Source organism: Mustela nigripes, chromosome 3, assembly GCF_022355385.1.
Source record: "Mustela nigripes isolate SB6536 chromosome 3, MUSNIG.SB6536, whole genome shotgun sequence".
Taxonomy (NCBI): domain Eukaryota; kingdom Metazoa; phylum Chordata; class Mammalia; order Carnivora; family Mustelidae; genus Mustela; species Mustela nigripes.
The window spans coordinates 42,170,712-42,196,785 of record NC_081559.1 but is presented as its reverse complement, the minus strand read 5'-3'; the positions used below and the strand labels follow the sequence as shown (position 1 = coordinate 42,196,785).

Genomic DNA, 26,074 nt, shown 5'->3' with positions numbered 1-26,074 from the left:
CGGCTCCCTTCTCTGAGTGGCTATACTCGAGGAATATCTTCCAGGAAAAGCTTGAATTACTGGTTTTCCAATTCACTCTGATTAACTGCTCAAAGATTCAGATGCACTAACTAGTTTAATAATGAGGGAGTTCAATTATGAAGTCCTTATTGTTACAAAACATGGCTGGTGATTATGGAGGCTTCTTGTTTCCTCTCTTTTGACGCAAGGCAGCTGCCAAAATTAGAACAAGAAGCAGACCCGAGGGATGCTGCTGGAATGTTCTTGAAGATTAAAAGGAGGGAATCCAAGGTGATGTGTGCTAGTAATGCTTGCACGGGTTTCATAAACCTTCCCCCCTCCCTCTCCAGCCACCTCCAAATATGAAATTAAATGAGAAAACCACACAGACAGGAAACAAACCGTGAAGGCAGTTCCTTGGCCCTGACCCCATGCTGGCCTCATACGTCATCATGAGCAACACAGCGTGTTACCTGGTGTGTCAGCTGTGGCCAAGGAGAGAGGAAGGACAACAACATCATGTTATGACACTTCCATAACAAATGAAACAAACTGCCCCCCCCCACCCAATCTTCATATGGAAAATCCCCCAATGACCCAGTGATGCCCAAACTGCATGACAGTCAACACAACCCAATGGACACCGAGGAACAGAGCTTCAATGCCCCCAGGTCTCGCCTTCTTGTAACCCTAAGTGCAGGAACAAGACTGGACGATGCATGTGCATGGTTATTTCCTCGCCAGACTACCTTTCCAAACCTCACCTCACGTATAAAACATTTTTTTCCTGAGGTAAAAGATTCACTGACTGGGCAGAGCAACCACCGTTGTGTTAGTCGGAGCTAAGCGAAGGTGAAGACGAAACTTCATTTTCGCCAAATTCAGTCCCCAGCACTGGTGTTTTAAGGTATAAATGGAGGTCGTCTCTTGTGTGTGTCTTGGCTCCAAGTTAAGGCTCTAACAGCCTCTCGGGGGAGAGAGAAGCGGAGCCTTAATTTCTCATATCTTCCCCGGAGCCAAACGAGTGGTCCTTCCTTTGTGCAGGATGCTTGATACTTGAGAGGATAAAATGATGTGCCATGTCAGGTTCTTCGGGGTGAGAGGGGAGGAAAGCTCCATCCAGGCTGACCCCTGCAACTTGGACTTAATGGAATTTGGAAACAGGCTGAGCCCTTTCCTCTGATTGCTTACTGAGTGCAGCTGGGTTGGGCAATTCTTTTCTTTTTCTCTTATCCTAATGGAGAGAGGCCGTTTGTGACTTTCCTCCACAAGGTAATATTTCAATATCCATCCAGGATCAACCATTCAATGGTTCTATAAAGACCCAGAGTGAACAACCAAGGGATCAGAATGAGAAGGATAAAACAAATTCCCTTCTGAGACCTTTGGAACAAAGCACTGTGAACCCAAGGTGGCAGGGGGTGGGGGGAACACAACAGGATTTCTGCATACCCTCTCCTATAATAAGACTCGGTAAATCCAGACTGGCTCTGCATTTTTAAAGAAAGATCTTTGCTACACAACTTCTAGATGTTATGATCCATATAAAAGTCAGTATCTTTACATAGAATCTGAGAAATATCAAGGAAGCTACTCTGTCTGCCCCACTCCTAGATTCAAAAGCCACTCCACATACCTCAAAGACTTGCTTTTTGCCTGGTGGAAAGAGTTTGAGGCAGAGAATCAAGAGAAAGTTCTGTCACCTACCAGCAACCTGACCCTGGACAAGAAAGCCACTTAACCTCTCTCTACTTCCACCTTTTCACTGGGGAAACAGGGAAATTAACACTCGATGCAAACTTGCATGAATGTTGTCGAACTAACGAGAACCACCAGAGTTAGGACCACAGAGAATGCAGGGCTCTTTGTTTCATTTCTGCAGCGGTAAGCTCACTACTGGACCCTGAGTAAGAAGATGCCCAGAGACTATGGCAATTCAGAGACAATGCCAAAACACAGCAAGTCCTGAAAGACCTGCATTATTCCTACTGCCCAGGGGTTTCCAGGCACACGCCCTTCAACTCGGTTCTGGAAACAAATCCAGGGCCCTGAGTGTCAGCACCCTTCCAGAGCCAAACTCCCCTCCAGCCAGTGCTGTGACCACCACAGGGGACAAGGTGCCCTGCCTCTTACAAAGTTTGCCTTCTAATATCTGAACCCAAACCCATCTCCTTGAAGTGTCCATCCATTGGTCCCAAAGAAACCCACCTAGGCCACCCAGGACAGGTGAGTTCACATGCCACCAGGCTCCTCCTGTCCTTCCCTACAGCTCTTCTAGGTACTTCAAAGATTCCCTCCATGTCATGGGCTTCAGTTCCCATGCCTGTGCTTCTTGCCCCCATCTGAATTCATCTTCACTGGTCTATCATCATCAAAGAATACAGAGCCCAGATCTGAACATATGACATTTTCCTAAATGCAATTCATCCTGAACAAATCAGATCCAATTTTTAAAATCAAGATCACCGATATTTTAATATCCAATATTCTCAAGGGTCTATTAAGTAGGAGTACAAGTAGAAATGGGATTTGCAAATTTCTTTTTTTTTTTTTTTTTTAAATGTAATGACCACCTGCACCTTTTTTATGGTACAGCTAGAAGATGGTGGCTTCTATGAGGCTTGTTCTGCTTAAAGTTAAACTCAGTGAGAAAGTGTCTACTCTTGCCCAAAGTTAGCAGCCTCAGATCTGAGCCCTGGGAGCAACGAGGCATCCATTACCTTGCTGGGGCACTCTGCTTTCAATGATACATGAGGTCACTCTCACAAAGTCAGAGCTCGCGGCCCCAGCTTGTACCTCACACCTCCTGTACAGCACAAGGACAGGGTTGGATTATTTTAAATTTCCGACTCTCCCCCCCACCTTTACAGGTTCTTTCTTTATTTTAGACACACACAGAGAGAGAGAGAGAGAATATGCAAGCAAGTGGGGGGAGAGGCAGAAGGAGAGAGAGATTCTGAAGCAGACTCCCCACTAAGCGTAGAGCCCAACTCAGGGCTCGATCAGAGGACTCTGAGATCATGACCTGAGCTGCAATCAAGAGTTGGCTGCTTAACCAACTGAGCCACCCAGGCGCCCCTAGTTTTTGACTCTGTAAGTGATACTAATAGTTCCAGATAAGTCCAGTGACTGGCTTGATCATCCAAACACCTCCAGCGCTTACACATATATGCACACACCTGATCAAGTTACGACGTCAGAACTCAAAATGTTTATAAAGTTAAGGAATTATTTTACGTTATATGTATAAAGATCACAGTCTCTGCTTCTATAATTTACTAGATTCACTCCATTCATTTTAAGTTATACATATAAGCAGATGACTGTTCAGCTTAAGTTAGGTCATAGCGCATTCTTCCATCGGGTGTAGAGTTTATCACCGCTCTGCAGTATCAGAGAACTGGGACAATGACTGTGAATGCTGGTCCAGTGACAAACTTGTTGGTTGGGATGCCCTTATTTCTGTCAGGTGCACCAAGAGCCCCCATGTGGACAGTGTTTCTGGCTTTTGCGGCAGCACAGATCCTGAGAATATTATACTGTTAGCTCGTACTTTCTGGACAAACATGGTACCAAGGTAAGAAATACCTGGCACCAGAATCTTGGTGCTTGGCTGAGCGTCTAGGGCCCCTGTGTGGGGCACCTGGCTGAGGAATGGTTCAGAGGTGCACTCAGGAAGCTCTGACCATGCCCCTCAGCTGGGCTTGGGCCGGGCGCCCAGAAAACAATGGTGGCTAGCACACACCTCTGCCCTCTTGCAGGGCTTCTGGCCCAGTGCACTTAGTCAAGGGTCAGAGGCACAGACTTCCCCAGGGATTTCTGAGAGACACAATCAAAGGCATGAGCACCGCCTTGCTTCTGCTGCTTCATCTCTACCTTCTTGCCGTCTCTGTCTTGGAGGTGGACCCATGTGGCTGGTGCCCTTGGCTTCTGCTAGGATTTAGTCAAAAGAAGGGGTCAGGCAGAATCAGAGTCAGGGAAGGGAATGAAGTTAGGGCAGTCCCCCTGGGTCCCTTACCCTCCACGTCACCACAGACTAACATAGGTCCTTCTGTTGAAGGTCATAGCTCCTAACCTTGCCCAAACAGCTCTCTGTCTGGGTCCTGATAACTGACCCCTCTGTTGTCTGTTACACTCCTGGGGTTCAGCACCATCCCACAGCTCTTCCCACACCTCTGCAGGCAGACCCATTGAGGGTCAACTCCCCTCAATGACCCAGCTTGAGGGTGCTATGTTTTCTCCCAGGACCCTGACTAAAGTAGCTTTCAGTGGAATTTTATTTGTCTTATACTCTGAAGACCTTTGAATCTAGTCATTTGTTCCAGCAGGTTATGTCAAAAACGATATAATTCAACTACTTTTTAAACACCTTGTAGAGAACGTTTGATATCTACAATTTCAACTTTTCACTATGAGGTCAGTCAACAAAGAATACAGTGGAAACAACCAGTCATAGAACTGGTTGATGAACATATAGAACAGGAAAGAGAAACAAATATTTTCTTATAATTAAAATTAAACAATATCCTCTAAAAATAAAACATATACAACTAGCTTTAATTTCAAGAACAGATGTTTAGACAGTTTATGCTCTTGACTTAAAGGAGCTAATAGCTGTTAAGACTATTACAAAACATTTTTTATCATTAAATCTAAAATGACCTCAATTCTCAATTGTAGGTTGCCTTATGACTTTAGAGATGTTAAAACACGAAAAAAAAAGCGTACTTCGGAAATAATGAAATATAGGGCCTCTCACAAAAATGACTCATTTACCATCTTGTATGTAACCTTTCCTAGGAAAAATGATACCTTTTCTTTTTTTCTTTTAATAGAGAATCTGTTGCCTTATTTCCTACTGGAAAGATGTCATGGCCGTTGGTATTACAGACTCAGTAACTGTGAACTAGGAAGTGAGGGGCAGCTTCCCTTCTGATCACTGGTGTTGAATTTCTGAACACACGTCAACCATTACTCATCATCCATGCTTGAGATATTGTGGCGATTTCTAATCTGGGTATTTCTATGGTGCCTGGGAGTCCATCTTTCTGTCTGCGTCACCATCGCAGCAGTTAGGCCCTTTAATGAAAGGGTCCAAGGTTGTTTTTACGTTGAGGATCTTTCTCAGCCTTATTATACACTATTGCTCAGCATAGGATATGATCCCAGTAACTCAGGAAATGGGCTGGGAGCTTCTCAGGTGTCCACCAAATTCACCGACACATCTAAAACCTCTCTCGAGTCATGCCTGGCTGACCGGGATGCTGGTTTGAAGCCGTGATCCTATTAAACACGCAACCACTGATTTACCTGAAGGCTGTATCTTACTGACACAGTTGTCACTCCATCAGGAGGTGGGTAGAATATAAGCAGAAAGTGTAAAATATGTGTAATGGTGTCATGTACTTAAAGGTGGACCTGATCATCAGTTTCTACCAAGTGGTGTTTCTGAAAAAAGTTGTCCAACAGAAACACGACATACCCAGTAAGATGGTTATCTGTGATACGGATAGGAGGCCTTTTCCTACAGCAAACCTTCTTCTCCCCTGGGGTACATGGGGTAAATGTCACCCAGACTGATGAGGCTCCAGGCTTCTTCCTGGTTTTACCTCCAACCTCCCATTTGGGTAGGGCATGGCCACCGGTGCACCTCTACAGCCGGATGCTCTTTGTTAAAGCAGTGTTTGAAAGTCTCAGCAACGCTGGGCATCTGTAGCTCATTCTTTTCAACTGGGAAGGTCAGAAATGTCTAGGTGGGTGCTCTGATCCATAATCATTATTTTTCACCACTCCTGATATAATAGAATCATCCTTATTTATTATAATGGGAGAAAATCAGTTTTTACTAGCTAAACTTGTTGACAGGCAGCCTAAGGGGGGCAATAGGGTAAGAGATGTGAAGAAGTGCTCTCAGACTCTTCCCTGCTCGCCACCATGAGAACCCTGGCAAGCCACTGGAAACTCTGAACTCCCGAGTTCTCAGATGCGTGAAACATGCCACAATTCAACTCACAGAATCATGTGAACAACAAACCCCCTGCACACACCATCAACTCCATTCCTTCCTTGCTAATGTACACATTGTGGGTTTCCAGGCACATGGCTGGATACTAGGGAAGAAGGCACTTTTTCCAACATTGCAAATTGTAGTTCTGAACAATCAAGTAGAGGATTCGGGAAAAGCATAGCAGAAACAGAGGAAGAGAAAGCGTATAAAGTTATAAAAGTATTTCCGATGCCTGTGTGGAATGTGTGTCGAAAACAGACTCTTACTATTGATGGTGTCACAGACAACTATTCATGTTAAACAATGACGCTACGAAATTTTTATCTTCCTTTGACATATTTCTTCAGCTTATTGACTACAACTGCATTAATTTCACTCTCATAATGTGTGTGTGTGTGTACACATGCGCATCTCCACTTTGCATCTGTGAAATAAAAAAATGTAAATCCATCTGAAGGAGTGACTTCAGAAAGATCACATCTGGCCATCATTGAGAATAAAAACTAAGGGCTCAACAAGTAAAAGGAGAACCAAGACAAGCCATGACAAACTGTGACAACTGGAATATTAATAGAGTCCACAAAACAAAAAGAATAGACAGACACTCATAGAAGAAGCATTTATCATAATGTGTTGCTGAAAGCCAGGATTGGAGTAGCTGTCTTATAAGAATTAAGACCAGCCAATACTAGAAAACACTTCTAGAATAGGAAAGGGAACTGTCTTTGTTAGAATAAAACAATATGGCGCCCCTCCCAGTTGGCGTACAGGGTGCAGAGGCTGGGTCAGACCCAGAACCTGACCAGGCGGGTGACAGGGAAACCAGGTTTACCGTCTACCAGATGATGACTGCTAGAGGGGAAGAGAGTTGATCTGGTGGAATGATCTCGAGACTCAGTCAGTGACGAGGCAGCTCCAAGGGCCCCTCTGGGGCAGCCTGGCACACAGAATGCACGTGTGGTGACCAGCAGCGCTATGCATGTGCAGTCCAAAGGATATGGGACCTCCCCAGCTTGAGAAATAAAAACTAATTTCCAGGAATGCAGACTCTCACCCTGAGCTCCCCGGGAAACCTTACCTTCAGCGGTGCCGGAGAGCCCGTCAGCTTTGAAGTTGCTGGTACTTTTCTTCCTTCGGTGCTTCTTTCTGTTCGCGTGAGGGGAAGGGGGCGGGTCGAGCTTGGGGCTGGTGGTGCTGGAGATACTTGGGCTGGAGCACACGGAGTCGCCCAGCCCTGTGTCTGCCATGGGACCAGAAAAGACAAAAGAATGCAAAAGTTAACACTTATAAAGCTAGCTTTGCAGAAATACGAAAGCAATGTTCCTCCAATAGCCTACCAGGTCCCACAAGTACTATTTTTTAGGTGAGCTCACTGGACTGAAGGCCCCAAAGCATGCAGTATTAAAAGTTCATGGGGCTGTTTCCTCTAATGTAACACCTCCCATTTAAAAAGAAAAAAAAGAAAAAAAGACTTCATTTCTGGATCACTGTAGGCTATGAATTTAAAATCCTCCACTTTGCATGGCTGGGGTTCTGGAAAAGCAAAGTGAGAAGTCCATGCTTTTTACTAGTTTATTTTTCTCATCCCATAATTACCCTGATCCATTAGGAAAGAAATCAAGATGTCTGCGGACGCATACGAAGGTGTCCTGGGGGTGGCTCGGCCTCTGTGCATGCACACAGAGGAGAGGGAGTCCCAATTAGCTCACTTCCACCCTCAATGTCACATACAACTGCAGCATAGGTTTATTATTAGTGAAAAACAGCATGCTGTCTCTCTCCCCATAGCAGACCTGCCAAGTTTTGATTCTCTGACTCTTCGGGACCTACCCTGTGTCAGGCACATTGACAGGCAATGGAACTGTCCCAATGTCCCAATGACCATTCCTCCATCCCTACCCTTGAGGAGCTGAAGCCTCACCATGGAGGCAGATGAGGAGAACAGGCAAGGACGACTGGTCTCTGCCATGGCAGGGCTGGCCTTTTGCTCCTTCACTCTGCCCCTTGGGCAACCACTCAATTCAAGGCACCACTTTCATTCCCAACTGTGCACCCTAATTCTTTGGTCACTCCACAGCTATACTGCTGTCTCCCAGATGAATGTTTCTCATCCCTGCACTCGGAGGTCTGCCAGTTGTCTGGCTGTAACCAGCATGCCTGTCCCCCGGCGCAGCTGTAGATGCCCTTTCCTCCGTTTGATGCTGAGCACGGAGTGTCGACACCATTCCCAGCAAGCTTCCCCAGGTCCCTCCCATCACCTGGTACTTCTTCTTAAGGCACACACTCATGTTTCTTTGCAAGATGTTAAGAACATACACTAGAGTCACATGTGGTCAAGTAACAGCTGCCATCACATGGGGTGGCTCTATGTCTGCGCCCTCTAAGTCCCTTCTGAGACTCTTTCCCTCTGTCTGCCCTGTAACAGCACACGGCCTTGAATGCAACGGCCAAGGAGTCCTGGTGCCTCATGTGGCTGGCACATCCCCCTGCACGTTGTTGATCCTTCACCACTGCCTTGCCTGCTCGTGCTGAGCACACAACCTGGTACCTCCACCTACATGTCACCAGGGAACACATTAACCTGAGAGGAGTCCAAACAAAGCCCCAGCTTGCAGACGCAGCAACACTGAGCTGGAAGCGCTGGTGAGCACTGGTGAGACAAGACCGGGGGACATCATGTTGTGCGTGTCCCGCTCACAGATCTTCGGACTTACCCAGGAAGAAAGTGCTGAATGCTCTCGTCAAGCACCTCATTGAAGGCCTACACGGCTGCCCCACTGACACATATTTTTGACAATTTTTGAATAATAAAGGGAAATCCACTTCATGTTTTCTCTCCTTAATAAGCTACCTTGTTTAGTCTACACACACACAAGCAATTCTCCAACAGCCTAATTCAGGATCCACCTGGAAGGTCACTTCAACTCCCTGAAATACTATTCATGATTTACCCTCCTGGGGAACAAAATGTATGTGTTGTTGTCCAGGAACCTCCCTCCATTCCAGATGCAGAAAACTGTTCCTAAAGTCACTAACAGGGACTTGGTGATTTCATTCCCAAGTTTTCTGGGCATCTTGGAATATTTGTAATTCAGGGAGAAATCTCTGATTCTCCTGAAGGAAGTGGCTGAGGGGCCTCCTCCTGAAGGAAGTGGCTGAGGGGCATCCTGGGGCAGCAGTGACACCTGCCTTCCCCCGAGGGACCCTGAGCAGTCTCTCCAGCCTTCTTCTTCACGGGCACCTTCCACACCAGCACATCCTTCCACCTGTGGCTCTGGCATTCCACTGCACCACTGGCTCCCAACTGGAAACCCCTGCCCAGGGACACCTGGTCATGTCCACAGATGTTTCTGGTTATCAGACTGAGACAAGGTGGAGGTGTATGGGCATAGAGCAGGTAGAAGCCAGAGATGCTAAAAAATGTCCCAGGACACACAGAACAGCTCCCACCACTAAAAACTGACTGGTCTAAAATGGCAACAGGGAGAGACCTGCAGGATCTGAATTGCTCTGTTCCTCGTCACCGGCTCAGTCTCCTGATCTGTCCGTGCGAACCCCCTCACGACAATGAACCTCTTGGAACACTCGCTTTACCTGCTTTGAGTTGGCCCCCCCACCCAGGTGATGGCATTGGCGTTCCACCCCCAGGAAGCTCACAGATAGGGGCAGGTATCCTTCCTCACTAGGCACTGCTTGCAGACCACTCCCCCTCCAGCCCCACCCCATGAAGCAATCCCCCCATCCCCCCTCCCTGAGCCTGCTCACACCCACTGACCCCTGGCATCTGCTCCTTCTTCGCTCCCTGTTTTAGCAGCAGCTTACCCCACCCTCACTTAGGAGTGACAATGTCCAGCTCCTCCTAGGCGCTCATTTCAGCATCCTGGCCTCTTAGGCCTCTGCCTCGTTAAGCTCCCTCCTTCCCTCTCGCCCTCATGGTCCTGACTCAAGACCGCCACAGGAAACCAGCTTCACTGGGTCTCATTTGTTGGTCTCCCAGGCCACTTACACCAGGACCCACACTCTGAGGGTTAATCCAGCAGCACTCTTCACCCTCTACCCTTCCTTTATTTATTTATTTTTTTAAAAGATTTTATTTATTTATTTGACAGAGAGAAATTACAAGTACACTGAGAGGCAGGCAGAGAGAGAGAGAAAGAAGCAGGCTCCCTGCTGAGCAGAGAGCCCGATGCGGGACTCAATCCCAGGACCCTGAGATCATGACCTGAGCCGAAGGTAGCGGCTTAACCCACTGAGCCACCCAGGCGCCCCCCTCTACCCTTCCTGATCACTCATCCAACTTGACTGCTAACTTCCACCCCCACCTGCTTGGTGCCTGCGCTCAGGCCCTGCTGGAGAGACACCCTCATTCCCACTGGGGCTGGGCCACTGGGCCTGCCCTTCCATCTATTATGCTCCCGGAGTAAAGCTGCTTCCTGCTCTCCAATAGGCTGTATCACACTCCCTCCATTCTCCCCAAATGCCCCACACCTCACTCCATCCCCCATAAAGACATCACCTTTCATTTTGCTGAAGACAGAAACAAAACAAAACAAACAAAAAAAACCCAACCAAACCGAAAAAGCAACAATCAGAAGAGAGCATCCTCCTTCCTGTCCCTGGTTCTCATAGACCTGGGGCCTCCTCGCTCTGGGAGCTGGCTCCCATCCCATTTTGCTCCTGGAGTGACTTTGCCCCAGCCTTTCATACCCTCTCTGGCCTGCATCAAACATGCTGTATCACTGCACTGCCTCCTGTTTCTAACAAAAACCTCCGTGACCCCGTGCCCTTGCCCAGCCACCACCTGATTTCTGATCCTCTTTAAAGCAGAGCCCCCTGAGCCTCTCTCCTCTTTGCTGCTTGTGTTTGGTCAAGGCTGACCCCATTCCATCAAGCTTGCCCCACCAGCCGCTGCCCTGCCTTCACAGTGGCCACCAGCACTATCACAGCCCCATCAGTGGACAAGCCCCAGTGGGCTTGCGTGGGTCTTGGCAACACCCCACACAGCTCACAGCCCCCACCTTTGTGGACAAGCCGGAGTGAACTGGACGCCTGTCAGATCACAGGGAAACTAGGAAGGTGTGGGTTTTAGAACCCAAAGGAGAGGCCCCCAGAGAACCACTGTCCACGGCTGCCTGGCATCCAGTCCAACTGCCTCACGTGGCAGGTGGTGTTCCCTATGTGGAATGCTCCGTCACCACGGAGGGCACACTTGTGTCCTTGGTGACGAACACCTTCTTGTGATGTGAACCTTATGGAGGCAGGGACTTGCTTCGGCCTCTTCACCAGGATGCCGCCTGGTACAGATTTGGGATGAAAATGGGAGTTGCATGCATATTTGTGGCATTAAGTTTTATAAGGAGTTGAGGTCCCTTTGAGGGGCACTCACACAGGTGGATGGTGTTTTCTGCTGTGTAACAGAGAAGCACTTGGTGACTTCATGGTAAAATACGGGCACGCAAGTTTCCAGCCATCCGGGACCTGTTTGAAGGTGAGCTTCTAACTCTGTGAATGAGTCTACTCACACTGAGAATAAGGAAGCCTTAAATACACCACGTAGACTGCATGAGTATGGAGTGCTGCATGAGCCAACTCTGGCCAGGCACCTGAGGTTCAGCACCAAGAAAAGGGCAAAAGGGGCGCCTGGGTGGCTCAGAGGATTAAGCCCCTGTTTTTGGCTTGGGTCATGATCCTGGGGTCCTGGGATCGAGCCCCACATCAGGTTCTCTGCACGGCGGGAAGCCCGCTTCCCACTCTCTCTGTGCCTGCCTCTCTGCTTACTTGTGATCTCTGTCAAGTAAATAAATAAAATCTTAAAAAAAAAAAAAAAGAAAGAAAAGGACAAAACCCCTGCACCACAGAGCCGATTTCTATGAGTGAAGGAATGGCTATCTAATTTCTTGCTCAATGTCTTCACGAAGAACTCTTTTTCTGGGGCCATGATAACGGAACAGAGAGTGAAGGGGGGGCTCATGCGTGCAGTGGGCACGCCAGCTGCACGCAGGTCACTGCATGCGCACGCAAGCGACCCCGCACGCAGATGGAAGTAAGGTGAGGCGCCATCTGTATGCCCACCTTCCTGGGTGGAACAGGCCAACCGGCTGGCCCTGTAGGTCCCCTTGAGAAACAGAAATGTGACTTGGGACAACTGGTTGGTCCATGAGGACTCAGAGAATGAGTGTGTGAGGGTGACAGGGAGACGAAGTACCACTGAGTTAGAAGGCCCTGGGGCAGGGTGGGGCTGGGGACAAACAGAACACAGGAGCCCTGGCCACTGGAGGGAGAGAAGGAGATAAGCTTTTAAGATGACACAGGGTTGTCATAATGAAAACAGAAAAGCAGGATCAGCATTTGTAAGCCCCATAAATTCTATTTCAGACAAGAAGGAAGATGAATAAAGTAACCGATGGGCACAAAACACTTTGGAATCCAGGAGTACTTCCCACCTGCTGCCTGATTGGTAGTGCACCAGGTAGTGGGCCCAGGTCCCACAGAGAGGACCATCCTTGCCTGGGTTTAGAGGTGACGAGCTGGGGCAGTGACTCTCGAGGCCACTCTGCAGGTGAAGGTGGAGTCCATCTTTCTTGTCTCCTCCTGGTCCCATGTCTGTGTGTCTGTGCCCCAACACCTCTGCACCGCCCCCCGCCCCCGCCGCCTCCCCTCAGCAATTTACTTCCACAGGCAGCAGCACTGTGGCCACCTAGAGGCTGAAAGTCTACAGTGGAGGGGCTGAGGCGGGAGATGGAGTGGGATGGGAACACAAGTATCTGGAAAAACCAGATGCTCCAGGCCTCGGTCAGTGGGAGTAGGGAGAGCTTAGGAGTGCATGGCGGGGTGAGCGGGCTGTGTGTACAGGGACCGGGTGGTCTGGCTGTGGGAGGGGCCTGCTATGGCATAGGGGAACCCAGCTCTCGAGGGAGCCTCAAGACCCTTGGTTGGGGGCCGGTCAGGGGGGCTGTGGCAGGAGACACGACTCTGGCCAGCAGGGCTATTCTGGAGGCTGGGGTGGGTGGGGCAGAGAGAGCTACATTTGGAGTTAGTTGGGTCCTAAGCTGCTGTATTAATGCCCCTGGCTTCCAGATTTTGAGAACCCCCTTTTCAGAGGAGTTGTTTAAATTCCTCTGGTTTAAAATATGAGCAATCAAAATGTACTAGGCTTCCATGCTGTGCTTTTCCATTTCCGACGACTCCTCTTGCCTGACAAGGTATCCCTCAAAGTGAAGAGGCCCGGAAAGCCCAGCCCCAGACGCAGTAAATGAGCTCCAGCCGCAGCCCACGGGACGCAATCCGCTCCTCCTGACTGAATACAAATAATGCATTTTATTTTGTATCAATTACGGGGCGCTGGGATAGCTGGCGACCATCGACAGAGCTAAGTACGGGAGGGTGGACGCGAAGAGAAGAAAGGCATGCCAAATTAAAAAAGCAAGCGCCTCATTACTCCACATCGAACCCGACTTTGACGGAGGGACTTGGAGTCCCCTGGGTGTGCGACGCCGAGCCAGCATGGGCTGGTCCGCTGCCGTCCCGTGCGCTCAGTGTCAACCATTAGTTCTTCCCAATCGGGCATCAATGTTCAACGCACACCCCAAAAAATATATAATATGAGCAATAATGATAACAATCTGCAGTCTCTCCAGGCTCCGGTACGTGAAGTATGAGTCAAAGACGCGCCTCACTTTTCACTCGGAGAGCTGACAAGCATGACCAGAGGGGAATAAAATAACATTCCGCTCGCATAAATATCAAGCAGCCTGCTTGAGACGGATGGCCAGGAATGTATTCTTAGCTATCATTCCGGCAGACAGGCCCAAGGACACTCATAACTTATTTTACAATCATTTAGTTTCACCTCAAGTGGAAAACGTGACAACTTATCTCTGCTGACAAGATGCCATATCGAAACCTTACAATTAACTCTCCTCCGATTATCTGCCCAGCCGATCATTAGCTGGGCCATTTCTGATGAACTGTTGCAGGGAGCTTGCCTTGGCGGGAGCCGTCACTGCCAGGTGTGTAGATAGGTTTTTGATATCCTGGCTGATATTCAAATACTCGGGGCTCTATGCATGTGGCTCTTATGGCTCGACTACTTCCAAGTCTCTGGAAACGCGTCTGCTGGGGGAGGCATCCTTCAGCTCCACTCTGGAAAGGGGTGGTGACCCCCACCCTGCCCCCCACAACCGTATGTACTGCTCTTCCTGCGGCGGCGCCTGGGCTGGCTGTCCCTGCACACATCCCCAGTCCCCACCAGGTCAGAGGTCAGGCCCTTCCCAGGCACTGGAAGGAGCTTGACCTCCCACCACTCTTCTTTAGTGGGCTTGGTTTGGAGAGAGGGGACATCAAGAAGTTGCTGCTGGAAGCCGCCCACATGACCAGAGGAGCTGCTAATGGTCCCCAGGGCTGGCTGGCTGTTAATTTCCAGTGTGTCAAAGACAGATACAAAAACCTTCAAATGCATGCTCATAGGAAGTACACATCTATACAAAAACAAAGGAAGCAGGAAAAAGGAGAAGGACAGGTGTGTGCACACCAGCCTTCCCTGTCTCCTTTCACACACTCCCTACCTTACTCATTTGGCAGTATGAAGTAGCATATATTCCTAAAAATCCTTTTTTGGGGGGGGGTTATTGAAAGAATACAAAATGATCAAAGACAGAGCTATTTGTCCGTGCTGGGTTGGGGGCAGGGGGCATCAGTTGATGGCTAAGACCTTCTAAAAACCCAAGATGAGGTCACGTAGGAGCCAGTGAATTAAAACACATTTCCTTCGAGACAAGGCCAACCATATAAAGCTCATTTGGATCTTTAAGAAGGGCTCTGTTCTTTCTGAAGCTCAGAGAGATGTGCGGGCTGGTAAATAAAGAACAGGCCACCTCTGCCATCCAAGGAAATCACAACATCCCGGCCTCTGTTAAAAGGTGAGTGTGAAGTGAAGTTCAAAACCTCGCCCCTTCTCATAGTCCTTTTGACGGGAGCTTTCAACAGGAGGAGGTTTACTTGAATCCCAATCTCTGAAGATGTTTCAGAGACTGGTATATTGTCCGGTTCCCTTTGCCGCTCACGGCGCTCACACAGAGGTACACGGTGTCAGAAGAAGGGGCAGCAGGGACACGATGGGGGTTCGAGGAAGATGACAGGTGTTGGGGGAAGGAAGAGACACCACAGTGTTAGACTCAGTTACAAAGTGGGGAGGAAAGGAATACAATAGGAGGGGCCAGAATGGAGAGAAAATGTAGGGGAGAACCATCTCCTACCCGGGCCACGTTCAATCGCACCAAGATGTCTCTGTAAATAAAACTAAAGTACTGGAATTGATCTTCATTTATGTGAAGCCCTTACTGAAACACATCTGTAACAGCCTTAAAAATAGTGGCACAAATGCTGATCAGTAATCAGGGTGCAGGATTTTTTTTTTTAGGTGATGGAAATGCTCTAAAGAGGACTGTGGTGATGGTTGCACATCCCTGTGAATCCACTAAAACTCCCGAATTGTATACTTTGAGTGAATGAAGCATATTGCTATGTGAGTTTTATCTCAATGAAGCTGTTAAAAAGAAAAAAGAGAGAGAAAAAGGGGGGGGAGGATGGTCATTGTGTTAAATGCTACGAAGCAATCAAACAAGGAAGATCAAGTCAACGTCATAGTCTAACAAGATGCAGGGAGGGTATCAGAGTGACGGTCAGGAAGGGACCAGGGGATCTATGGGGCTGATGGTCTGGTCCTCCAGCCATGTGCCAGGACCTGGCTGTATGCTTTGAGTGAATGGCAGATCCCGGAATGTTCCATCCTTCTCTGAGGGAGCTGTCCCAGTCTCCCCCACCTCCTGCAGAGCACAGCATATGACTGCAGCCAGAACGGCCTTGTTCCTCTCAGGTCTCTCTAGTTTTCCCTCAAGCTGGATGGCCAGCTTGCATTGAAAACCTTGATCTGATCTCAGGGGATAAAAGGTAGAACGTGTTGTGGTCCAGTGAGGCCGACAGCCTGAGGAAGTCAATGTGGGAACATGCTGGGAAGGAACATATCAGGGAATGCAAGTCAGTATTTTACACTTGAGGATCAAAAATCAAATTGTTCTCTAGTTGATTTTTAGCTGAATTAATCCAGCATACTCGGAAAAATGCAAAGGTACTCGGAGCAAGGCTGTTAAGTAGAAATGAAATCATTTCAAGAGATGTCTGTTTCTTTCCAGCCTTCTTTATTTTTACATAATCAGCCACAACCATTTGCCAAGTTTGGTGCTTATAAGTAGTAACTGACAAAGAGATCCTGGTTCACATGGGAGGCTCCACTGGCTGGGCAGGCTGGGGAAGGACTGAGCATGTCTGAGAAGAAAACTCAATTAGAGAAGTTAATTAAATGCCTGTTCCCTCTCTGATAATGTAAATTTCCCATTTTAGGAATTTAGCTGTTTCTATTAAAAGTCACATGGAGTCAAATTATCAACTGCTATGCAAGAAAGCATCCTGTCTGACGCAGGAATAGCTAGTTTCTAGGTAAGCGGGGTGCCTCTGTCCAGGGTCCTGAACACATTCAACCAGAGCATTCTGGTTCACCACAATAAATAAGGCTGCTTCTTCATGACACATACCTGTTCTTAACCTGCTGACATCATGTGATTTGAAGAAATAGGGAGCTGGTGTCCTCAGCTTTAAGAAAATTTGATACACAGACACCCAGACTGAAAAAAACAGGTCATTTGGCTGTGACATATCCTACTGCTCCAGGGTCAATTACAGGTTACAAACAAATAAAAAACATCAGAAAGAACAGAATATGTATCTCACTTTGCTTAATTATTTCTCCTGCTAGGATGGATTTCAAAATTTTGACCAATGCCAACACTTCTGCATACATTTTTGAATATTTAGAATTATGGCATTAGGACAATTTTCGAGGTGTTGGTTGAAGAAAGTAAGTATTTGTGGGGCTCTGGATACATGTTGCTCAACCACTTTTGGAAGCTCTGTGCCTGTCTCGCCAGCAGAGTGTGAGGTCATCCAACTAACCAAGTTCTTGAAGCCTGCATACTGACCGCTGGCCAAATTTGCACTTCAGCTCCTCCCTTGCCCGTTTCCACGAAGCAGCCCCTGGTCCTCTGAATGGCCTACATCACACGGCATAAGATGGAAACACCGAGGGCAGGGAAAGAACCATGATGTGTTCCATAAAGAGGAACCAGCCCAGCTGTACAATCAGAAAGGCTGTTCAAAATCCTAGCTGGCCACTTGGGGGAATTCACGTCTGTTAGTCTCAATTTCTTCACAGGTAAACTGGGCAAAACAGCTGTCCTGAACACCCACTCTTGGCCTGCCATGCCTCAACGTGCTCCTTTCCCCATCTTGGCCGACAGCAACGGCACCCTCCTGCTGCTCAGACCGGTGGCCTTGGGCTGCCTGACTCCCCGCTTCCTCTCACATCTACCTCTATCCATGAGGACAGAGACGCATATGGCTTCAGCCGTTTGCTCAGTGTGGTGGCAGGCCAGCTGCCAGACAGACATGCAGAATGACTCACCAGCATCCAGCTCTCTTCTAGAGTTGGAACAATCCAAGTACGCAAAACACAGCTCCTGTCCTAAACAATTTACATTCTAATGCAAAAATATTACCAGCAGACATATAAAACACACAGGCATTCACAGCACTGGAGGAAGGACGGTGCAAGCTATAGACAGACACAAAGCACCGAGGGCAGAGTGCGGATCTTGAACACTGTAAACACAAGTCCACAAAGGGTGGTCAAGTTTTCTAAAATAATAATCATCCAGTATGTCAAAACTGAGGATTCTCAACACCAAAATTCACACATGACTGATACCATAACATTAGAAACATAGAGGGAAATTTTGGTAACTATTAGAATGGATCCTGGGAGACTGACTTTGAGATATGTCTCCACTACAGCTAGACAGACCACAGTGCTGTTGACAGGCTGCTTGAGGGCTCCTCAGCAGTGGGACTGCGTGCACCAGATGACCTTCACCATAACCTCCCAGCCCCTCTTTGCACTTCCTCTCAACACAGGGCTCCTATCACTGCCTTCCTTCTCATTGCTGTGATTTTGTCTGTGGGTGTTTCTCTTACACGGTAGTGTCCCTCCAGTAGGCACCAATCAGCAAAAATCGGTGCTCAATAAAAAGGTCTTTGAAAAACAAAGGGTCGCAAAGACTTAACTGGCAGCACAAAGAACATAAACATGAGTAATTTTTTTTTTTTAAATGCCAGGGGAAACAAACATCCAATATATCTAGAATTGTATGTTTAAGACCCGGAGACTTTAAATATTATTTAAACGCCAGCTGAAAAATCTGTAATAAATATCCACACAGTTTTGAGCACTTTGCAAAATAAATTATTATCACACAAAGATGATAAATTTTATTTTTTTTTTTTAAATCTCAATTTCCCCCAGGCATCCCATGTAACATTTTGTTGTTTCAAGTCAATGGTGTGTATTTTTGTTTTGAATGAAATCAAATGCTAATTTGCAAAGTCAGAGAAATGATGTCATTAAAAATAGTATTTGAAAAACTTATTGTTCCATGTGATTTCACTATTTTCTCCTAAGCTGCGGGACAGGCAGCTTGATTATGAAAAGGGACCCTTGAGCTTCCCAAGTCTTTATTGCTGGTGGGTGGCATGCCCCCATCACAGGAGCTAGAGAGAGTGCTGTGGTGTCAGGTGCCTCAAACAAAAGGCCAGGCCACTTGAAAGAGGCCCCGCCAGCCTCTGAAACTCCATTCGCTTCCGCCACACCTGGGCCCTAACAATAGCCCCAGTCAGTGGGCTTGAGGTTGCTGAGTGGGACTCCCTCGCTCCCTGAGCCACTTGGCCAGTGAGGGAAACTCCAAACGGTTGGGATCCATGGGTAACCCACCCATAGAAAACCCTGGAGCTGATGGAGGGCAACCTGCAACCACTGGGGACACAGGTGATGTGGCTCAGTGTGGAGAGGAGCAAGACCTTGACCACCTATTCAGGGAGCAAGTGCATGGATGTGTGTAGACAAGAGGTATTCACCGATTCAACAAACTACTACCCAGGGCCTGCTTTGCGGGGTGTACTGTTCCAGGCCCTGGGGAAAGAACAGTGAAGAAAACAGAAAAGTATGGTGGTGCAGTTAACAGTGCAGAGCCCTAATAGACTAATCCAACTGTAATCCCATGTGGCTAAGAACTGATTTGCACGGATGCTGAAGGTACCTAAATTTGCATCACGAGGTGCCTTGCGTACCTGCTCTGTAACTGAATAACCTTTTAACAAAATAAACATTTGGGGGAAAAATACAGAAACACCCCTCCCCTAATATTCAAATGCGAGGATCTGGGCCATGAATTTTTTTTTTTTTTTTTTTTTAATAAGGGTGAAATGACTCCTTTAACAGCTACTGAAAAGAGAGTATTTCTCTTTCCTGCTGTTCCAGAATTTTGCTAACCTGCTGCTAATGACTAATGACTGCGCTACATATTTTATGTAGATTCCAAGGCTGGGGTTGACCTCTAACTCTTCTGTCGGCAAACCAGATATTATCAACCCACTCATGTTTCTAACTAGTGGCATGTGAGCAGTGGCCACACACTCATTTAAATAAGGAAGTTGAGACAGTAAGGTCATCTGTTCACTGAGCACTGGAATCAATCTGGTGTGACATTAATGAGAAGATGAGGTTAATGACTTCTTACTTTTGACACACTATTAAAACACTGTATTTAAAATATTTACCGGGTCACAAATAGGTAGCAGGTCCAGATGGCAAACAAGTAGATCAGAGTGGGCTCTCTGGTTTTCATCCAAGATTTGTAGTCAGGATTCCTCCTTGTTGCAAAGGAGCCTGATGGTTTCCTGCATTTGGCAAGCTTTAAGTTCTAGGGGTGCAAACACAGCCCAATCCACGAAGGGGCTAGTGGGCTGGTGAAGTGTAATGCATCTCCAGGCCAGGATTCTGATCATGTAACGGAAGATGATACCATGGGTTTGGGGCTAGCATAAAACCAGTGATTCCCATGAGTACTACCCGTGAGAAATCAAGGCTGCCCCAAGCTTAACTAGGGTGACATTCATCCTGCTTTGCTTGGGACAATCCCCGTTTACACCAGTTTCCCACCATAAGTATTAACACATGGACACCTCAATCTTTTTAAAGATTTTATGTATTTATTTATTTACTTGAGTGAGAGAGAGGGAGAGTACACACACTCATGAGCAGGGGAAGAGTGGTGGGGTGGGTGAAGAACCTCAAGTGGACTCTGTGCTTAGTCTGGAGCATGGTGTGGGGCTCGATCCCATGACCCTGAGATCGTGACCTGAGCCGTCCATGGGCACCCCAATCTTAATCCCACTCTGCGATCCTTTCCAAGAATGAGAAAAAGAAGAAAGCTCAAGAAAATCTAATGATTATGATGATTAAGAATTGGGTATGTAAGAGGTTGTGTGAAAATGGGACAGCCCCTCTGCAAACCTGCCCTTTATTTCTGTGTTCCATGCAGCTGGGAATCATGACAACCTTGCGTCAATCTCAAATCAAGAATCCCCCTGGACTGCTAAGTACAGGAAAAGTTCGTAACATGACAGATCATTTTAACCTGACTGAAAATCTGTCAAATTTTATACTCAGGATAACTGTCTCTGCCAATAACCCCATGGATAAAGATACCACGAGTAATATCTTCGTTCAGAACCGCAGCCAAGACATCATTTCATTTCTGAAGCACAGTTTAAAGTACAGCCTTTTTCAATAGATGATAATATTGGTCAAGTGAGTGGCTCTTATTTTGTCTTCTCTACAAAAATGACAAATTGCTGTCATCTCTAAAATTAATGATGGTGTGTAAAAACTAAGATTAAGCTTGCTTCTGACAAGAAGCAGTTAATAATGCAGCATTAAGTCTGGAACATTCTTTTAAAGAAAAAAACAGATGTCACTGATACTACAATGGTTTTATCGTGTTACTTCCAGCACTGCCTTAGAACTTGGGCTCTCTCCTGGCAAAAATAAAATAAAATGCAACACGATAAAATAAAGTGTTTTGAGATTCTGAGTAGAATCTGCTTTGAGTTTAAAGCATTTTCTTTATTGTGGCTAAAAATTTTGTCAATATGGTTCAATCAGACACTATGGTTGATCTTTGGGGAAATTGCTGTAAAATAAAATGAAAGATAAGATTGTGTTCCCAAACATAATAACTGACATTTTTCTCCTTTTCCTTAAGCAGAAGGCCAGCCCCCTGTGGCCGATGGAAGGGTCAGTGGAGGGTGCAGCAGCCCCAGCTAGAGAAGTGGAATCTGCCGCCTGCTATTCATCAAAGAATCGCTCATTCCCATTCTTCCCTACTGCTGCCTTTTATCCCCTGGGGTGAGGTTAAAAGAAACAACTACCCACCAGCCTCCCCAACCAGGATGTGGGCCTCCTCCCTGCCTCCAAGGCTCTGCCCGCCCCTTTCCTGAGGAATACATTTTTTTCCTCTTCTCCCCCCATTTCTACAGAAGGTTCCAGGCGATCCACAATTTTCTCCTGAATACACTCTTGCCAGTTGCCCCTGCCCATACACCCTGGCACAGTCTGCCGTCCAGCAGTGGCCGGGACCAGCTGTCTCTAATCTTTGAGATTCTATGGCTCACAGGCTTCAGGAGACTCTGAGTGGCCCCAGGAAGTGGGGACTTCCAGGTTGTCTGGGAAAGGGTCTCTCAATCCACATGTATGCAGACCCCAGCATCCTCCCCACTTCCATAGTCTCAAACTCCGGCCCCGACTGGCTTTTATCAGTAAACACTCCCCTCTCCATTCACAGTGGCCAAGGGCTCTCAGGAGTGGCCCCATTGCTACTTCTGGTGCCTCTGACTCCCTGGTTCTGGGCATAGAAAAGGAAGAATGGATCTATGTATTTTCTTCTTTGAAATTTGAATTCGTTTGCTCATTCTAGATCCAGGGGCACTTCTTCACAGGGGAAATGGTCTCCTTCTATCCAGCACACCTTGTCATTCAGCTCCAGCTGAGACCCTGACCTTTGGAGGCATGGCTACCTGAAGGACAAGGATACCCCACAAACCTGGAGGGAGAGCCTGGCTGGGGCTATGCATGCAGCTAGGGTGACTACAGAGATTTTGCTCTGATTTTATGAGACTGAGAGAGAAACAGAAAAAAGGAGATGCTGGTATTAGTGAAGAGAGCACGCACGTACAAGCTTCATGCAAAATGGGCACAAAAATGGAATTCACTAGGCACGCTCAAAGTAACAAGTCTAGATAGCCTTGGCTATGTGGGGGATTTAAGCGGAGCTGCTCAGTTGTGAAGAAAGAGAACAAAATGATGACATGGAGACAGCATGCAGAAGAAGAGGCTGAGATGAGGCGTAATTAGGACTCTCACAGTATTTTCTAGCTCCTCTGGGAAAGCATGGCCCTTTGTGAAGTGTTACAGCTATGATTCTTACAAATCCAACTTCAGTACACATTTGCAGGAAGAAATTGAAAAGTGAGATCACACACAGAAGTCGGAGTCTGATTCTATCTGACTTCACATCTGGTACTTCTCAGAACAGGCCTACTTGTTCAAGGCGTGCTTTCTGGCCGAGAAAGGACGGGGCCGGCAAGAGCAGGATTCAGAGCCTTGCCCTCTGTCCAGGCAGCCAAAGACATTCACGGACTATGAAACCCTGTAATTTCCTCAATATAATTAAACTCGAGGCCAAGGCACATCCTACTGAAGCCAATCCATGTTTGCAAACAATTCAGCTTATTGCTGCAACTACGTCTGCCCTCCAGGGGACGGGGCAGGCTCTGCACAGCGTCACCAGGACTGGACCAGTTGTTCTGCATTTGGTTGGGTCTTTCTGTATCTCTAATTTTCTTTGCTGTGCGGCAAGGGGCAGGATGGGGGCAAGGACGTAGGTGTCTTGGCCCTCCCACAGCTGCCACCCAGGGCCCCAAATGCCTACCTCCAGCTCTTCTGCCCTCCATAGCCAGGCAAGGACCACTTTCTATTACTACATAGAAAGACTCACTGCTCTTGGTTTTTGGATAAATTATGGTTTCGAACTGACTATACCTACTGACAAGTAGAAAGATTTGCAAATGTTTACCTCCTACTTTGTGTTTTCTAACTATAGAATTCCTAGTTGAAATAATTTTATTTAACATATTTTTCCATAAATAGTATGTATTTATTGCTGAAGGATGAAAAGAGAAAAGGGAAAAGCATTTACGATCTTGGAGATGTCTGTACTCTCCATCCAGCTGGTTTTTTTACACACATGCATGCAGCTGGGCACACAGGTGGGTACGCAGTCGGCCCCACCCACAGCTCGGGTTTCCACCTGTGTGTCACACCTGCATCACACATGACCCCTCCAAGCTGTGTGACCCTGGGAAAATTATTCAAAGTCTCTAAGACTGTGTTTTCTCATTTAAAAACAGAGATAACAACACGACCTCACAGAGCTGTACAGTAAATTTAATGAGCAATATAAAAAAATCACCCAATCCAGGACAACCACATGGCAAATAATAACATTTGGCTGTTCATTCCATTACATAAAACCTGAGTGGAAGTTCACTGGGTGGATACGGACTGAGGCGGCCTGGGAAACAAACCTGTGAACTTGGCAGAGTCCTTCCCCTCACATTCTGGTGGTGGAAGATAACAAATTAAGCAGTAAAGGAAGAAATCACAAAGGTGATTAGGGGTACAGAGAAAGTAAGGCAGGGAAGTGGAATGGGGGCACTTTTAGGTGGGGGTCACCAGGGCCTCATGGATAAAATGGTCTCTGCTGGGACATGAAAGGTACAGCTGGGGTGAACTGCATGGGAGCAAGGCTCAACCACCTCCATAGGACAAGGACACCTAGGAATGTCTGTCCAGAGAGAGTGACCTTTTCATGGCCGTGCAGTATCTCCTCGCAGGGGCTTACCATGATTTCTTTATCCAGTCCCTCACTGCTGGTCATAGAGGTTGTTTTAAATTTATGAACTGTTCTTAGACAAAATGGAAAGTTAACGTATTTACAGCTAAAGTCACTTATAATATAATCCAACTTTGGAAATAAAGAAGAACATATACACAACTAGAAGGGTGTATACCCTCAAACTGAAAACTTACTGTAAGGAGTTTGTTTTTAAAGCAAAAGCTTCTCTGCCTTTTCAATATTTCTCAATATGATGTTTTATACTGAAGGAAAAATACAGTTATTATTGTAAAAATTAATGAAGGGAAATGCTAGTTAGCCACTTGCCAGAATGAAGTGACGTGGTAGTTAGCCATGTGCCAGAGGGAAGGCAGCAGGCTTCCCAGAATGGGGTGACAGGTGCATAACTGACACCAGCGTGTCACCGTGTTCTAGCCACAGGACAGATGTCACATCCATTTACTGGTAGCGCTTTCATACTAGTGCATCTAGTATCTATTTATCTAGAAATCAAAGAATCTTTTAAACAAGAAACAGACTATTGGTAACACAATTTTAAGGAAAAAAAGGACTAGCGTATGAAATAATTTCTTTTTTAAAATAATTACTTGTTCAGGAACTGGTATTAATGTGATCTGATTGCTAACACTGTGGATTACAGCTTGCTTGTGCCCCCAGAAGAAAGCCGTGTATAAAAACCAGGTGCTGGCTCAGGTAATAACCTACACCTTGACTTCTGTAGATGGTATCATATGATGATAATTTTTCTAGAATGCATGCTCTGGATGGATGCTGTTGCCGTACAAATCTCATCTGGGGGCCTGACCTGCGTGTCTGGTGGGCGCTGCCACTGTCTTCTGATTGATTGGGGCTGACGTGCCCCCAGACTTCAATTTCCCTCTGCACCCCCACCATAAAAGCATCTTGCGTGGAGATGCTCAGGTGCTGAGGTAGTGTTTCTAGACACAGGATTTCCTGGACATTTTGATGTCAAAGGAAAACAGTTACAAGATTTCTGTGGGCTGGTTTTGGGGAGCAGAGATGCTTAGTTGACTTATCACACTAATGCAAAGCTGGATATGAAATAAGAGTCAACAGCTGGTTGAAAGCTGAGTTTCTGATCTTGTAAAAACAAGCTCGACGTTTTGAAGTACATTAGGTAATTGTTTCTCATTACACTATACACAGAAAATACTTCTAAAGTAGTAATGATTATCTCAGTTACGATTCGAGATTTGATTATGAGTCTAGCTGGGGACTCCTTATTTACAAACACTGTGAGAAAGGGAGGGTCCATCTGAAAACTGACAAGGCTGAGGGCTCACCCACAGGCTGCAGACCAGCCAGCACATGAGAGGAGAACTCCCGAACCATGCCAGATGGCAAGCTGGGGTGGGGTAACCGCATGCCACGTTCATTGACGATGTCTGCCCCCACACTAGATCTCAAATACAATTACAATTATTTTCCTGTAAATAAGATACATTTTAAGAAACTCTGCAATAAACAGAAACATTTCCCTGCAACTGTAGTAAGATTTAAAAAACCCCACTGCAGAAATAATGTAGCAATTAAAATAGCATTTATAACTATGTATGTTTAAAATGTTTCTTCATATAAAAGAATAAAATTTTAGGTCATTTAAAATAACCATCTGTTTCCTCATGATATAAAATTTTTAGTATCATTGTATAATTAATATTCATATCACTTTCTGTTAATAATCTTTTCTGTCAGATAATAAAGCAAAGATGTAACAAAAGATATATATTCATTGAAAGAAGTTTAAGAATGAAAACCACAGCAATATACAAAACCTAAAGGTGGAAATACAGAGGGTTTAAGGATGGCACTGATCAACCACTACACAGCGGCCAACTGTATCTATCAACCTATCTACCATCTATCTCCCTATTCACTACCTACTCATCTCATCCTTCTGCCCTTCCACTCAATCTATCCTCTGTCTGTCTATCTCTCTGTCCCTCTATCTATCTGTCATCACCCTGTCTACCTATCTCATCCATCCACCCACCCATCTGCCCACCAGGCCATCCGTCCATCTGTCTGTCCATCCATCCATCCATCCATCCACTCTATCTACCTGATCCATCTCCTTCCAAACAACTCACAATTACTTATATTTTTATAGTCACTCCTTCTCCAC

The 26,074-nt window shown here is 46.6% G+C and overlaps 1 protein-coding gene across 5 annotated transcripts in view; it reads right to left on the bottom strand.

Moving 5' to 3' along the window:
* AGAP1 (ArfGAP with GTPase domain, ankyrin repeat and PH domain 1) overlaps positions 1–26,074 on the bottom strand; it is a 506,008-nt gene that overhangs the window by 112,940 nt on the left and 366,994 nt on the right. For all 5 annotated transcript variants that reach the window (XM_059393776.1, XM_059393772.1, XM_059393773.1 and 2 more), the window contains one exon: positions 7,086–7,247. In XM_059393776.1, coding sequence (XP_059249759.1) covers positions 7,086–7,247 — 162 coding nt within the window. The remainder of the gene's footprint in view (positions 1–7,085; positions 7,248–26,074) is intronic.